Here is a 16,905-nt window from a genome sequence, read left to right on the forward strand (position 1 = left end):
CCCAAGGCCGAAGCAAAGTGACACTGTAATCTGGTAAAATTCCAGACAGCAAAAGCCCCATTTAAATTTCAAATATATGCAAGCAAAATTGCACGATGCATGTTACTGGATGTATTTAATTGCTAAATATTGTGCTGTTAACAACAGTTTTGCCTTTTTCCCTGTGCCTTTCCAGAAGCCACAGCTCAAAAGACCCAAAGTGCAGGAGCTGGAAGTATGATGGATCCCTGAAGAAGTTCCCCAAACACTTCCACAAAAATAAACACGTGAGAGCATATTTTTATTTTTAGAAAACCTAATTTTGATAGAAATCTCTAGTGAGATGCCTGATTGCGGCAAATACTTGTATTAAAAGCACTGGGAATAGCTGACAAAATTTTACTTGGTAACATCTAACCAAGTGTTGACAAGAACTCAACATGAGCTGGGTGGTGAGACCCCATCTGCAGAGCTGCCTCCAGGCCTGGGGGCCACTGTAAGGACATGGCACAGTTGGAGCAGGTCCAGAGGAGGCCACAAAATTGCTCCAGGGATAGGAGCACCTCCCCTATGGGGACAGGCTGGGAGAACTGGGGCTGCTCAGCCTGGAGAAGCTTTTGTGGAGACCCCACAGTGACCTTCAGGAACAGAAGGGGGCCTGCAGGGAAGCCAGAGAGGGACCCTTTGTCAGGAACCAGAGTGGCAGGACAGGGAGCAATGGCTTCAAACTGAGAATATTTAGATTTTATGTTAAGGAGAAATTCTTCCCTGTGAGGTGGTGAGGCCCTGGCACAGGTTTACCAGAGAAGCTGTGGCTGCCCCTGGATCCCTGGAAGTGTCCAAGGCCAGGGTGGGCAGGGCTTGGAGCAACCTGGGACAGTGGAAGGTGTCCCTGCCCATGGCAGGGGGGTTGGAAGGAGAGGATCTGTAAGGTCCTTTTCAACCCAAACCATTCTATGGCTCTAAGTACAGTCTGACTAAACAGTACTCAGATGAAGATTTTGGATGAAATTTAGGAAATTTTCAAAGAATAGGAAACAGTGGATTCCTGCCTTTCCCTAATTCCATCCTTACCCTTCAGGACAAAGCAATGAGACAATTAAATCCTGTCGAGATGTGGTGGAAGGAGAGGAGGGGCAAATATGGAGCTTCTTTCCCATCCCACACCATGGGCAACAAAGCAGATGATTTATAAAAATTAATACTTAGAAAATTTAACAGTAGATTTTCTGCTGAAATCTATGGTTCCGTCAGGCCATGCAGGGCATCTTTATAAAACTTAACCCTACTCTGTTCCTGCATGGAGAGATTATGCCAGCATGACCATTAGAGCACCTGGATAAAGCTGGGAGTGTTCCTTCACATGCACAGAGAAGAGCTGGGAATGTGGTATTTATTACCTGGACAACAACCATCCTGCACAGGTACTAGGTAATTCCTAGTGCTAATCAGTCATGGAAAATAAAGGCAGCAGCAGGGGGAAGGGAAGACCACAAACACAAAGGAGGGCTGGGACACGTGAAGATTAATTTTAGTTAAAAGACAGACGTTATTACTTCATTGTTTTTTAACATTCCAGGTTTATTCAAAAGACATTATTCATTTTATTTTATGCAGGTATGTATCTTACAGGTCTTAAGACTGATAAAACACTAGGAATGATGTGATAACCCTAGCAAATGAAGACATGGCTAAAATCATACCAGAGTGATTTTTCTTTTCTTTCAATAAAATTTTGTACATTTCAATCCCATTTTTAACACTGGCCAGAGCTAGTCATACCTAGAGCATTTGGAACAGTCCTTTGAAGGAACAAAACTTGACAAGATGCAAACAGCAGACTACACTTGATTTCTGCAACTGCTGGCAAAAGCTGCTGGAGAAGTATCTGAAGACTTTAAAAATGTTACATCAGTGACAGACAGAATTTTGTGCTTTAATACTTTGCTTGAAAAGTCTCTTTATCCAACATGAAGTCAGCAAATCTCTGCTGGAGCTCCTTTTCTCTCTCCTGCTGTCGCTGCACATCTTCCTTCAGACACTGTAAGGAAAATATCATTAAGCAACCAGTCAGTTTTCCACCAATCACACCTATGAAGATCATTACCAAAGATTGTATTTTAGGAAGAGCTCAAAATTAAGACAAGACAATGCTAAAATGACTTATTTTAAATATAAATGTAAAAAAACTCAGTTGATGTAAAGTATCAAGATTCACAGCAAATGTCAGGTATCTCACCCTGTTTTTGACAGCAGCTAAGATCAAAATGCTTCAAAAGGAGAGATTTCAAATTGGAACCTTGCCATTTACTAAAAACAGGTGCTGTTAGTAGCTATCAAGTGATTTAATATGTTCTAACTGTTATCTTTCACTAAATCAATGAATCACTTCTGAGTTTGTAGACACATCTATCAGCATTTCTAAACCATCTTTGCAAAATCAGTTTTAAGAACTGATGTATTTCATCTTTTTTAGAGCAAGTGGTTGAGAATACCTAAGCCTCAATGGAAGCCTCTGTTCTGGAGGAAAAAAACATTACAAGAAAAATTGTGCTCAGGTGAAAACTTATTCCTTGGAAAGAAAGGCTGGCATTGCTTCAAACCTAGGACTGAGTTTTGATAAAGGGCTACGTTGGTAGCTGAATAAAAAGAGAATATCCTGGAGATCCTTAAACTAAGGAAAGTGGCTGCAGGGCAGTGATTTCAGGTGTATATACCAGCATTTAGTCTACTGACTTTTAAGGAAGAAGGAGATTTTAGAAAAGTTTTACATTTACCCTAAGTTCTAACAGTAATTAAAACCAAAACAAACCAAATTAAGAGACAGATGGAACTTCTGCTGATACGCATTGCAGAAGACTTATAAAATAAACCACACAAGGAAATAAAAAAACCCCAAAGTTAAAGAACACATTGCCAGATTAGTCCCAGCCTCTAATATGTGTATCACAGGATCTTTGATACCAAAGTAAATGGCAGATGAATCTGGTAAAAGCCAAAAGTATAATTTTAAGAGAACATTAAAAACTTGATACCAACTCAGGCTGTGAAACTCAGAGCTTGTGCCTTGTAAAAACATCTTTTCCATGAGGTGCCTGTGTCTGACCTCAGGTACTGGATTTTGGAATCTCACCTCCAGTCTCCGAGGGATCGCAGCATCCTCGTGTTTCTTCAGCTCCTCAAAGGTGCGCAGCTCCAGGTGGGCCTGCTCGATCTGGTCCCACAAATCATTCAGCTGCTTGATGAGCCCCATTGCTCGAGACTGGTAACCACCAAGAAGGATCTTCAGCTTCTTCTCCATCTTGGCAGCCCTCTTGGCTTCAGTGGTCATGTGCCCTCTGTTGATCTGCCAGAAGGAACCCAAGAGTTGCTTTAGTTAGCCAGAACTCAAAAGTCAAGAGGAAAAAAAAAAAAAGTAGTAAAAATATAACTGTGGAATTGTGTTGAGCTGATCAAGTTCTTTGATTTCTATTAAAAAAATCATACTGCACATTTTACAACAACCCAGACTTCTGGATTAAAACCTTTATAACAGTCATAATACATCTCTAAAACTGTAATCCAGAAAAAAACCATAAACAGAAAAGTGACATAAATTACAAAATTCTGCCAACTGGGACACAATGCCAATAACTGGAGATATTAATGCTAACATATTATAGATGTTATATAAAACATTTATAAATAGCAAAGGTAACAGAAGCCTTTGTGTATTTTTACACCTGGGGCAAAATTAAATGACCACTGAAAGTATGAAATAGCCATCAGAATTTTTAAAGCCTGGAAGAAGGCATCAAAGAAATCTTTACCACTGAATCCCAATCACAAACGGCCTAAAGATGAAGATTATATTACATTAAACATTTGGAAGAAATCCTTCCCTGTGAGGGTGGGGAGCCCCTGGCACAGGTTGCCCAGAGAAGCTGTGGCTGCCCCTGGATCCCTGGAAGTGTACAAGGTTGGATGGGGCTTGGAGCAACCTGGGCTAGTGGAAGGTGTCCCTGCCCTATGGTCCCTTCCAGCCCAGGCCATTCTATGATCCTATGAAACCAAGACAGAACACAGGCCTCCAGCACTGAGCACAGCTGTGGAGGGGTGCAGCAGCTCACATCTCTAAACAGGGATATAAGGTTCCTTGCTGAGGCTTTCCTAATGCTACTTTCTTCCTTGAAAAAAAAAACCAAACCCAAAACAAAACCCTTTTTTTCAGAAAGGATTGTGTGAACAACGCCAAGCTCAAGAAAAAAGGAATCAGACGTCTCAGATTTTGATTTTTGCCACACTTAATGATATATTAGTGCAGGACATGAAATAAAATGTGAAAGTATCTCAAGTGTTAAAATATAAAAGGCTAACTTGGAACCACAGTGTCTCAAGTCACCAACCCTTGCCTCATTTCTTTAAAAATCAAAGCTTTGCTGGTGAACATTCTCACATACAAAGAAATTCCCAACGATCAACCAAAAAGCAGAACCTTTTCATTGCTACAATTACCCAATATATTATATCATTTATTACCAGTGAAACTGAACTCCTTTGGTAAGGAACTACTGCAAAGGGATCTGCCCTTCACAGTGGTAACTACAGTCAGCCAGACACCCCCAGCCATCAGTTTTACACACCAAACTACTGCGAAGTGCATTTCATCAACCTTCCAGCCCTCCAGCTGTACTGAAGTACCCTCTGTTACACAGCTGCAGGCTTCTGTAACATGTCCTCCTACTCCTTAACAATTTATTCACTCATTTAGAACAGTTTTAGTTGGTGGTGCAGAGATAAACAAAGTGAATGGTCAAGGGAGCAAACTGTTAATGGGTGAGTGAAAGAGAAATTTGACTTTCTGAGCTGTCTAGTTTGCTCCTGGGGAGAGAGATGCAGACTGCTATGCTTTTCAAACTCTGTTTGCAATGTAGACTTAAGCTATGCCCAAGGTGCTTTAAGCATACAGAAAGGCGCCTCATTTTCAATATTTATATAAATCTAGAGAAAATTAAATAAATAGATTAGGGATTTGTGAGGATACTCTCTGATGGAAAAGTATGAAAGCTTTAAATGTCTTCACTGGTAAATAATATGCTATTACTGCAACAACAAATACAGCTGTGCAGCCAATGAACTATTTTCCACCCTAAGAGTTTCTTGGATGAAAAATGTGTGCTGAGGGCCACTGACATTTAGAGATCATGGAATAGATGGATGCACAGGAAAACAGAATTTTGTTTGCAACAGAGGCCTAATGTAACAAAGTTCAATTGTCCATGTTGCTCCCAGCATTACAGACAACGTAGAGTATGGCTGGTGTGGAACGAAACTCCCATCACAATGTCATCCTTCAGAGCAGGCTAAAAATGACCATTTAGAGAAGTACCAGTGTTCTGTTGTTCTGAGTGAAGATCTTAGTCTTTACTGTGACGGTGGTGAGGCCCTGGCATAGGTTGCCCAGAGAAGCTGTGGCTGTCCTATCCCTGGAAGTGTCCAAGGCCAGGCTGGATGGAGCTCTGGGCAACCTGGAACAGTGGAAGGTGTCCCTGCCCATGGCAAGGGGATGGAAGAAGCTTGAGCTTTAAGACCCCTTCAAGCCGAACCATTCTGTGATTCTATGATCTCTCAACAACCTCATTTTCTAATGAAATGTTAAACACTGAGTGCATGAGGACATAAATACAGTTATCAGCTCTATCCCCACCATACAGAAAAGGACTGGATCAGGGTACTGTGGTCACAAGACCGGAATTACCCCCATGTTCCAAGTAGCACTAACAGCAGTGGCAGTACTGGCTTGGTCTCACACTTTCACACTCTTCAGCTGGGATTCACTTTGCTTGGCTTTAGACACCAACACTTGACCTTGTCACAGGAGGTCTTTCTGTTATCAGGAGAGAAACTGGCAACTCCAGGGTATGGCTCATCTGATCCAGGGCCTTGGGACAAGATTAAACACTCCACTGAAAGGCTCTTCACCGACTGTGATGGGAGCACAACCTGTTTGTACAGACACTGCTATCCAAGACCAGGTAGTTCAATCTCACCCTAAGTGTGTACTGTCTTAAGGTATTAGATATAATACAGCCTTTTTAAATTTAAAGCTTTTAACAAAGCCAGTTCAAGTCTAACACTTATTATAGTGTCAGATCTGGATTATTTAAGCACTATTGAAATTTTTAGACAATGAGAATTGGACTTAGTATTTCTGAGTTCATCTGGATATTGGACTCTTAACTACTAGAGCTCCTAATGTTATAGGCTGCTATACTGCTTTTCTACTCAGCTCCTTGTCCATCTTGGATTATCATAGGCCTCACTGCTGTAAAAAAAAAAAAAGTAGTAAGAAAAGGGGGAAAAAGAAAAGTATCTAAAACCAGAAATAACAGGCTTTTCTTCCTTCTCTGCTTATGGAGAAATGTGAACACTCACCACCTTTTCCCCTCCCTCCCAACTACAGAATTTTAGGACCTACTATGAAAAGGTCAAAAGGAGGTCCTCAGCTTTTGTAACAAATACTATTTATTAAAAATTGCTGACTGCTGCATTAGTGCCAACAACTGCATAAAATTTCAGTTCAAGCTTCATAAAATTTTAAGGCTCAGATACCAAACTAAAAATTCCAAGCAGTTATGAAGAGGTGTGTTTAAACAGTAGTCTACATTATTTGCTTAAAGCAAAGAAATAGATTTGAGTAAAATCTGACAACCATTTCCCCCTGAACCTAACAGAAAGAGTAAAGACATTTGAAAGATTTCTCCACTTATTTATTTTGTACTGCTCCTTGGCCAGCTTTGGTTCTGCTGACTTTTATACCAGCTACAGCAAAATGAGAACAGCATGTACAGACACAGGGTAAGATGATATATGATGTTAAGGCAAGTGTGGGAGCCTCATCCCATCCCAAATCTCTGATGTAAAAGCCTTCCCTCATGACTAGTAAAGTGGTGTTCAGTTTTCAGTACTGCACTAGAGAACCAAGGAAGAGAAACCAAAACAAGCAGCAGACAAAAGAGCCAAAAGAGCAACAGACATAACCAGAGGTTTATAAAACACAATCTAGAAAAGGGAGACTGACTGGAAAACCAGGGTTTTTTTGTTTGTTTTTCCTCTGCCTAACAAAAATATAGAGAAAAAGAAGAAAGACACAACACCCTGCTTTAAATATCACGAAGCTCATTGTGAAAAATTAATCTGCTCTTACGGCCCCTGAGAAAGTAAGAGTGACTTAAATTTGGGAAGGAAATTTTAGACAGGAGGTTAGCTGTAAGGTTAAACTAAGGACAACGAAGGACAGGGAAGGACTCCTTATGAGAACAAACATTCACTGGGAAAGATTTAAGAAAAACTGACCCTGAAGAAGGAAGAGCTCAAGTGCCTTAAAAACTGCATTTTCAGAGTTCTCATCTCACCAGGTCTACTGAGGACACCCCTTCTCAGTTCCAAGGGCTTTTTCCCTGTACTGACTGGTTTGTTTTCCTTCCATTTAATGTGGAGCTTCTGGTAATCCCTGAACGGCATTAAGCTCTCTTGTCTTTTAATTGATCTTCCTAATCATGCTGGATGGATTAAACAAACATGGAAGAAAAACTGCTGCACGTTCAGAGCAGAGCCACAGTCAAAGTAAACCAACCTGTTCCATGACCTTGGAGAATCAACATCATCACAAAGCTGCCTCACTTGTGCAGGGCAATCCTCTGCCAGCTTCAGCTACGCCGGCTGAGCAGGGTACTCTTGGAACATACATAGGACTACTCTAAATGTTACTTAACTTCCTTCCTCACCTCAGACCCACATGTGGCCCTCCCCATTTCAGTTCTGCTGGCAGGAGATGGATTAACTTAATTGGAATGGCAGGTCTGTGAGCTTGGCTCGTGCTGGCTCAGCTGCAGTGGCTGGGGTGAGAGCGTGCTCAGCTCGACAGCAGCTCGTACTCCAAGCCAGACATTTCCAACCACCCCAGGCACAATGAGGACCCAACACTACAGAATACTCTGGCCATGCTGGGGTCACCTGCCTTTACAAGCTTATGGTGCACTCAACAATTACCTGTTTTTTTTAAAAAAAGTCACTAATTTCTCTACTTAAAAATACCTTTTCAGTTCTAAGCTCTTGGACAGAATTCTCCATTTTTGGCTTGACACTGTTTCATCTGTCTAGAGTTTGACCAGGCAAAATTCTCCATAGAGCCCTGCCTTAGTTACCCTTAATTTAGTAAAAGATAAGTCAACTCTGCTAGAAACTGAGGCTTGGTGTTAGTATCAAACCAAAATTGCATGTCCAGTGTAGAACAATATGGCCTCAATCTATTAAACATTAGCTCAGCTCATTGACTGAAACCACTCCATGGGCTTGACACAATTTCACATTTCTGCAGTGACACTGAAGATCACAGAATCAGAAAATGGGTTGGGTTGTTTGGAAGGGACCTGAAAGATCAAGATTCCAACTGTTCAGCCATGGGCAGGGACACTTTCCACTAGACCAGGTTGCTCCAAGCCCAAATCCAAGCCCAATCTGGCCTCACCAGTAAGGCGCTTTACTTAATGTATGAGAGAGAATGAGGATCATGAAAAGGTGTTGATCAGGATCAGAGTAGGCAGAGGGACTGAACATGTGGCTATTAAGACATGAAAAAGCAAGAAATGAATTCTAGTTGACTGGGTTCACACAAAGTTTTTCACTTAAAAAAATCCTCAATTTAAGGCACTGCTGGTAAGCAACCACAACTTCACAACTGAAACTAGACCAGATGCCTTTTCCCAATTTAACAGGGAAGCCCCAGGTAAACTCCTATATTGTACTTAGCCATGTGGATCATTATAGCATTATGACTTACTGATATCTGAAGAATGCTATTCTCTCTACTCACAGACAAATCTAATGACTCAAGAGCATGCTCCCCCTGAAGTATGTTCCAGAAATTATAATGACTTGTCTTCAAACGTCATAACATGAGCTGGTGTGACTGTTGAGTAAAGACAACACGGTATATGAAAAGCAAGTGTTGCCACAGAAGTTCACAGCATCCAACTACCTAAAACTAGAATAATCTAGAAAAGGTACTGTGTAAGTCAGCAGTCACTGCTGATCTACAGCAATGACATTAAAGTCCACTTTGAACATTTTTATTTGGGAACTGCTTCTAAGACCAGCAATTTTATGAGGGATACCCATATATGATCTCTACAAAGAAAGGAGATTGTACTGAGGTGGCTGTCAGTCTCTTCTCCCAGGTAACAAGTGACAGGATGAGAGGACATGGCTTCAAATTGCATTGGGGTAGTTTACACTGGATATTAGGAAAAAAAAATTGTTATGGAAAGGATTGCCAAGCATTGGAACAGGCTGCATGGGGAAGTGGTAAAGTCACCATCCCTGAAAGTGTTCAAAAAATGTGTGGCTATGGCACTTGAGGACATGGTTTAGAGGTGAGCAAGGTGGTGGTATAAGGTTGATGACCTTAGAGGTCTTTTCCAATCTTAATGATTCTATGATCCTATCTCAATCACAGCAGAAACATGTCTAGAGGAGTAGTTTATGATGAAAAACTGATTATTTTTACTAAACTTTTTGGGAAACTCTCTACCACTCACTGGGAAAGAAAAACCTTGCATTAAGATCACACACAGCAACAGCCACCCAATGCCAAGAGCTTTGATTAACCATAAGCAAACATGGGTTACTGCTGTGTCTGGTGAGGTCACAAGGCATCCAGCAGAGTGTAATTACCTTCAAACACTGCCCCTGCACACCCACAGTGCCTGCACCGGCCTCTTCCAGAGGCTGACAATGTTGTGGAAGCCCAGGCAATAAAGGAGCTGGCGAAGAGCCTGGCTTGCTCTCAATCCCAGCAGAAGCCCCACAATGATCCTGCAGCAGTCAATTCTGAACAGTGAGGGAGTGCAAAGGCCTTTGCAATGAGAGCTTTGTCAATGCTGAACTTTATTTCTAAGCATGCTAAGTTACCAGATTCTGAACAATTTGACAGTGAAGACCCCTGATAACTTTCTGCTGTGATCCTCTGCCAACTATATTCCCAACAGATCTTATTAAAAAAAGTGTATTCTACAAAGGCAAGACATTAGCACAAAATAATATGTGACCATAAAAGCAATGCGACTCAGGATTTTCACCATATTTTAGTTTTGTGAGTAATTTCTCTATTCCTAGTCCTAAATAATCTCTTATTTTCTCCAGGTGCTTTCTTAGTACCAGCACACCTAAAAATGCAAAAGAAACCACAAACTTTAGAAGCACATAAACTAGAGAGAAATTAAAATACAATCTCCAATAAACTAAGTGATACACCCTGCAGCAGAGTGTACCATGTAACCCATAAAACTCCAGCTAAACGAGTTGTTTTTAATCTGAACTAATTCAGAGGACTTGGGCTGCAATCAAAAGCAAAAATCAACACTTTGGTAAATCACCACCCTGATGTATCTTGGATACTGCAAAATTAGATAATTTACTATATTTTGCATATACAGTTTATCTTGAACGTTTCCCCTGTAGGCTTCCAATAGTGTTTATAATTTAGTATCAACTGAAATGATAATGTTAACTACCACAATGTTAGCAAAAGTATTTGTATTCTGCAAGCCAACTTGCCAAGTCACCCAAGACAATTAACCATCTTCAAAGGAAAAGTAAAGATGACAGGAAGTTTCTATGTTGTGAACTACAAAGGGAAGCAACTAGGTTGTTAAATAGATGCCTTTACTGTCTCATTTCATCTTATAATGAAATAAATAAACCTAGTTAACATATGTTAGTAGGAATGCTTTTCTTCATAAATATATTGTTTGGAAGAGAAAGGAGCAAAAGATATTGCAGAGAACTGAAGCAGTTACTGAACACCACTGCACGCATCAGAAAACTCCAATTTCTGAAATCACTTGCTCTGCAGAGTAGCCTAGCCTTGAAAAAATATTCTGGATTTCTAGAAACTATTGGAAAGATCAGAAAATTCCACAAATCTAGAGGTGTACCACAGACACATACTGAGGTCACAGGGATTCACTCACATGGACCTCAAATTCCCTATCTGTAATGCAAGAAAATTCACATACTAATCTTGTAGCACTCCTAAACCACATTAAGCAACACATTCAAAGAGTCCAAACCCCTCGAAACAAAGAAATGAAAAGTATTACTAATACACAGCAGTACACTCCAACACCAGAACTACAGCTGAGTTGTGCATTACTGATGATGCCTGGACAGGATACCCAGCCAAACAGAAGCTCTCCACAACGGCTCCACTTTGCCTCCTCAAGTTCATCAATAACAACACAAATCTGTTTGTGATATCAGCATCCATTTGAGAAAGATAAATGTCATGTCAACATAGGCTGCCACGACTAAACCACTCAGAATGTGAGAACAGGACAATTAGAGGGAAATGACTGTGTGTCCACACCATCAATCCAGCCAGGAAGCTCTGAGCGACAAAGACAGACTCAGAAATAGCTTGATTTTTCTGCACACGATCTGCAGCATGTCAGCAGTCCCATATGGAACTACAGACAGTTGCTTCCCCATGTGCAGCTGTGCCAGATATCACTACACTCTTGTGGGTTTTTTCGCTAATGATCTTAGTGCACTATAAAGGGGAGGAAGCAGCCCCCAAAACTGACCAACATTAAGTTGCTGTTGCTGGCAAACTCTGTTTTACAGTTTCTACTCTTCTCTTAAAGAAAGTTAACAGTACAAGCAAGTGTCTTGGGATACTGAAAGCTGAGCTAATATCCCTGCTTTTCATTAAGCTTGTCTGATACTTCCCATTAAAATATCTGTTTCAACTCGTATTGCTTTCAGACAATTTTCCTTGGAAAAACATTAAAATGAAGGTGGGTTTTTTTCATTGCTGAGAATGGGTTAGGAAAAAAAATCACTGCTTTTTTCATTGCATATTCATTTGTTCATTAAACTGCTATGCTTTTTATTTGCTGTTTAAAAAATGATTCAGCAGGTGACCCATGCTTAAAAAACCTGTACATGTAGATCTTGCTTTTAGGAAGGACCTTTTAGGGTCAGGCCACAGAGCTGCACTAAACTGCATTTTGCACACACTTGGGAGAGATTTTCAGGTCAAATTTAACTTTGCACAGAGTCCACCTGCACTCAACAACAGTGAGCTGTGAGAGGCAGCACAGTGCTCACTGCACCTGCAGTCATGGGGCTCTGCTGACCCCAGCGCCTGCCTGGACTGAGGGGTGGTATTTCAGAACACAGGAAAATGGAAGAGCAGGATTGTGTGGAAGTGAACCAAGCCATCAGCCTCATCCAGCAGCACTCTGAGGTCCCAGGGTATGTAGCTGTATTAGCCAGAGTCTCATAGCTGCAGTGACTGATCACAGCACAGAATGGGTCAGGTTGGAAGGGATCACAGTGGATCATCTGGTCCCTCCTCCCTGCTCAAACAGAATAACCCAGAGCACAGGGAATGGGACTGTGTCCAGACGGTTCTGGAGTATCTCCAGTGAGGGAGACTCCACAGCCTCTCTGGGCAATCTGTTCAGGGCTCAGTCACTGCCCAGGACAGAAGTTCTGCCTCATGTCCAGGTGGAACTTGCTGGGCATCAGTCCCTGCCCGTTCCTCTGGTGCCATTGCTGGGCCCCACGGAGCAGAGCCCGGGCCCTGCCCTGAGCCCTCCCTGCAGACAGGAACAGACAGGGATGAGGGCCCCTCTCAGCTGTGTCTCCTCTTGAGGCTGAACAGCCCCAGCTCCCTCAGCCTTTCCTTGTCAGGGAGATGCTCCAGTCCCTCCATCATCTTTGTCACCCTGCGCTGGACGTGCTTCAGGAGCTCCAAGTCTCTCTCGTCCCGAGGAGCCCAGAACTGGACATGGCACTCCAGATGTGCCTCAGCAGGGCTGAGAAGAGGGGCAGGATCATCTTCCTCAGCCTGATGGGACACAGCTAACAGGATTTTGTTAGGTGCCTTTCACAGAGTCCCATGCAATGTTGGCAGCAAATGAAACCCAATTTTTTTTTTTTTGCAAGACCTCTGATTCACATTTTGCTTTCTGGGTGACTGTCTTGTGACTGCAGAGCAACGAGCGCTTCGAACAAACACACACGAGTTTGATGAATGATAAACTTGACCTTACTTTGCTTCAGTATCCTTAATAAGCATTCCACCACCAACTACTCATTCAAATATTGGGAAGAGAAGGACAGAAATCAACAGCACAAAAAAGCCCACACAGAAGTAACCAATTTAGACTACAGAAACAGTGCACGGGATAAAGGCACAGGGCCACACACCAAACAATTAAGAGAAAACAAAATATTCAAGAGCTACTCATTAAACAAGTACCATCCACCCTGTGCAGTAAATGAGTCTGTGGAAAAACTAGGCTGTAATCATGAAATTAAAGACTGTCTCAAAAAGCATATGCATAGGCAAATTAAGGCTGTTCGTGCATTCCCTAACTTGGACTGTTTGACTTTGCAACTTTAATAATGCCCTTCTAATGTCGTTTTGGGCCTAAGATATTTAAATTTCAAAAGCATTTGTACACAAATTAGGTGCAGCCCTCCGACTGCTGGCACACTGCCCGCCCGGCCCTGCTGCCATGCACGGCCAGGCTGCTGCTGAGCTCTCACATGGCTTTGGCAAAGCAGATCAAGTGAGAGCTTGTCAGGCAGAGCTGGACAGGGCAATGGTGCTCTCTGCTGGGTGAGCAGCAGCACGACAAGGGCTCTGCAGCTCATATTCAACCCTTACTACTAGACTACAGGCAGGTGAACTGCTCCCAGCCCAAGAGCTTGGCTAACAACTGCAGGATCTGTACTTGGACAATGCTCTTGACTGATAGACTCTACAAAACACACACTCACGCTGTATTTCATGTGTAAGAACCAAATGAAATTCAGCCTTTCTGGCCTCTCATGCTATTTCTGGGGTAGCAGCTGTTTGGGGAGGTTTACTTCTAGCAACAGTAGCTATGTTGATGTCAAATACAGAAAAACTTTACCAAAAAAGTTTCCTTTTACCATGGAAAAAAATAATCTGATGCCTTCATAATTTAGAGAGACTTTTAGGCTAAAATGGTACTTTAGAAAACATTTAATGACTTACTGCAAGTCAAAACAAACATATTCTGTGGCAAGAAACCATTTCAAACAAGCTTACATGTTTACATTAATATTGTCTGTTTTTGGGGTTTTGTATGGGTTTTTTTGTTTGGGTGAAAATCTAGAGAGGTGACTGGGCAAGGGAAATCAGTGTCAAAGGGTCTGATAAAGTGGAATGGAAGCACAAACATCCATTGTTCTTATTTGCAGGGAATCACTGAAATTGCCAGAAGATGCCAGCCTGGCAGGAATTCAGGACTATCTAAACCTTCATGTATGTAGCAGTCAGAAACCAAATCTTAAGTTGGAAAGAGAACTTGAGAGGAGCTTTGGGACAGAGATGGTTCTTTTAAGCATCCTTCTCTGAAGTTTCTCCTCATACTGGCCACAATCAAGGACAACGTACAATATGAGAAAGATCTGATCCACTCACAGCAGAGATTAGGAAAACAACAAAAAATCCACATGCAATTAAGAGACAGCAGAACTTGACCTTCTCTCCAGCTGAGAATAAAGTGGATGAGCTGTGTCCCAGCTAATAGTGCAGAGAGAAACTGTATGTGGGAGTACTCTGTGTGGGGATATTTTGAGGAGGAAAATGAGAGAAGTTGGTTTAAGTATCTCAGAAACATCTATGAACTCCCTAGAATTCCTCAACAACCTTTTCAAATTAATCCCTTCAAAAGACTTAAATGAACTCCTACAGAGAAAAAAACCCAAAACAAGGAAACTCAAGAAAGAAGGAGGTGCAGAAGGCAGAAAAAAGTGACACTGACCTCAAGTCTCTTTTCAAGTGACTCTATCCTGTCCTTTTTGCTGGCCAAGTTAGCCCTTGTGTAGCGGCTCTGTCCAGGCAGGTACAACACTTGGCTGTAACATTCTTCCCACACCTGGTTATAAGCTTCACTTGACAGCTCCCCATGCCCCATTCCTTGCTTTACCACCTCCATCTCTTGTGCCAGTAGATCCTGTGCCTGTTGGAAAGGATGAGAGAAACTGCAGTTACAATACACAGGATACAAGGAAATTCCTCTTCTTTTCAAACCTTCAGTGTGCAATTCATGGGGGCAGCTTTTCAAACTCAAAGCTTACCATCAGGTCAAGCTAACTATGAAATCGAACACAGATGCTGTGGATTATAAATGAAACCCAGGCTAGAAGGCTCTTCACAGCACAACTATCCCCCATTTTATATAATTTGGCCAAACCTGACATCACTCTGGCATGGCTAATGAAAGCTGTGGCACAGCGAGATACTTCTTGCGGCAGAACAACAGAGATAAAAGCAGGGACCTTGAGGGGAGGGAGAGCTGTACAGACAGAAGCAGCTGTTCTATGAAACAAAAACCACTTTTCCTTTTGCTTGCCCTTCTCAACACAACCTGGAAAGTCAAGTCTAAACATTCCCGGGTGAGCTGCATAAGCTCCGCTGTAGGAAATACAACTCTGACTGTAAGTAACACGTTCTGTGGCTGAAGAACTGGTGAGATATGAGCACTCTGCTGCTTCCAGTTTAGTTTACAAAGTTTACAAAGAACTGGAAAGATTCTTGTTGTTCTCACAACTCTTAACATTTCTGACAAAGAGCGTGACTTGCAAAATTACAGGCACCTGGGTCCTTCCAATTTTATTAATAACTAAAGAAGTAAAATGTCTTTGCCAATCTGGACTTCATTGGTTATAAGAGCATGTCCATGTCCTCTCTTTCAACAGGAGCTACAGGTGCAGCACAAACTTCCCTATGAGCAGTAGGTATCTTACTGTGAGCAGATGTTGTGTTTTGTAACTGCACACTGACCAGGTAGAAATTCAGGTATCACCAGATTAGATGATTCCACAGATACTGGGGAAATGAAAATTAATTACCTGTCCTTGATGGTCAAGACAGATAAAACAGGAGTAACCCAACCACACGTGACAAAGCTAAATCTTATACATTTCAATTAGCTGAGATTAGTACACTGTGAAGAACTACTTGAGGCTATTTAGTTGTGGCACCAGAAGTGTTCCCCAGCTCCAGGAGCTCAGCACACCATGCCCAGCACCACTGCTGTCACTGCTAATCCTTCCCAAAAGAGAACTACACATCAGGAAAAGAAAGGAGTATTTTATGAAATGGTTTTAGGAGAAGATGTTCTAAAAACAAATGAAGTAAAGCAAAATAAACAAGCCCCAGATGAGATCACAGATACAGGAAAATTTCCTGGTTTGAACTGGATTTTAGACAAAGAGGGAATACTGTGCTGAATGTTAGTGAGCAAGCAGGAGCAGGGATGCAAAAAAAACTTCTGCCTATCAGTTAGGAGACAAAACTTCCAGGGATTCTGAAGAAAGTTTCCAGACAAAACCTACTGGACCATGTAATAGTCTCTAAGGGAAGTGATAGCAAACCTGAGTCTCGCTGCACTTCAAAACAACCAGAGAAAGCACTCAGAGAACATTCCTAAGGGAACAATCTGACACTGGCAGGACAGTGAAATTCAGGATCTAACTCTATTTTCCATCTTTAACTTCTCCTGGTAAGAAACCTTTAAGTATAATTTTTCATTTAACAACAAATTGAAAGTACATACTGTTCAGTGTTTCTCCTTTTAGGCTCTCTATTCACTGGTCAGATACGGTCAAGGACATGGATTTTAAATCTGCTTGTATATCTTTAGAGTCACCTTAAAGGAATATGGGATTTAGGTGTAGAGATACAACAGGTATTGTCAGAGGACAAGTCTAGAGAGACAGACAACCTGGTGGCATGTGATTTTGTCCTCTTCACTCATTTTTATTTCTGTAGGCATTTGGTCAAAGGTTACTGGCACAGCTTCACAGGTGAAGCTCTTTGAAAAAGCTAAACCACAGAAT

At 41.8% G+C, this 16,905-nt stretch overlaps 1 protein-coding gene across 1 annotated transcript in view; it reads right to left on the reverse strand.

The window, feature by feature from the left end:
- Positions 1 to 810: 810 nt before the first annotated feature.
- CDC5L (cell division cycle 5 like) overlaps positions 811 to 16,905 on the reverse strand; it is a 31,866-nt gene continuing 15,771 nt past the window's right edge. Inside the window, exons 14-16 of the mRNA XM_082303401.1 lie at positions 14,826 to 15,023; positions 3,113 to 3,325; positions 811 to 2,020 (exon numbers count right to left, since the gene is read on the reverse strand). Coding sequence (XP_082159527.1) covers positions 1,916 to 2,020; positions 3,113 to 3,325; positions 14,826 to 15,023 — 516 coding nt within the window. The 3' untranslated portion in view covers positions 811 to 1,915. The remainder of the gene's footprint in view (positions 2,021 to 3,112; positions 3,326 to 14,825; positions 15,024 to 16,905) is intronic.

This window comes from Coloeus monedula (genome assembly GCF_965178545.1).
Source record: "Coloeus monedula genome assembly, chromosome: 2".
Taxonomy (NCBI): Eukaryota; Metazoa; Chordata; class Aves; order Passeriformes; family Corvidae; genus Coloeus; species Coloeus monedula.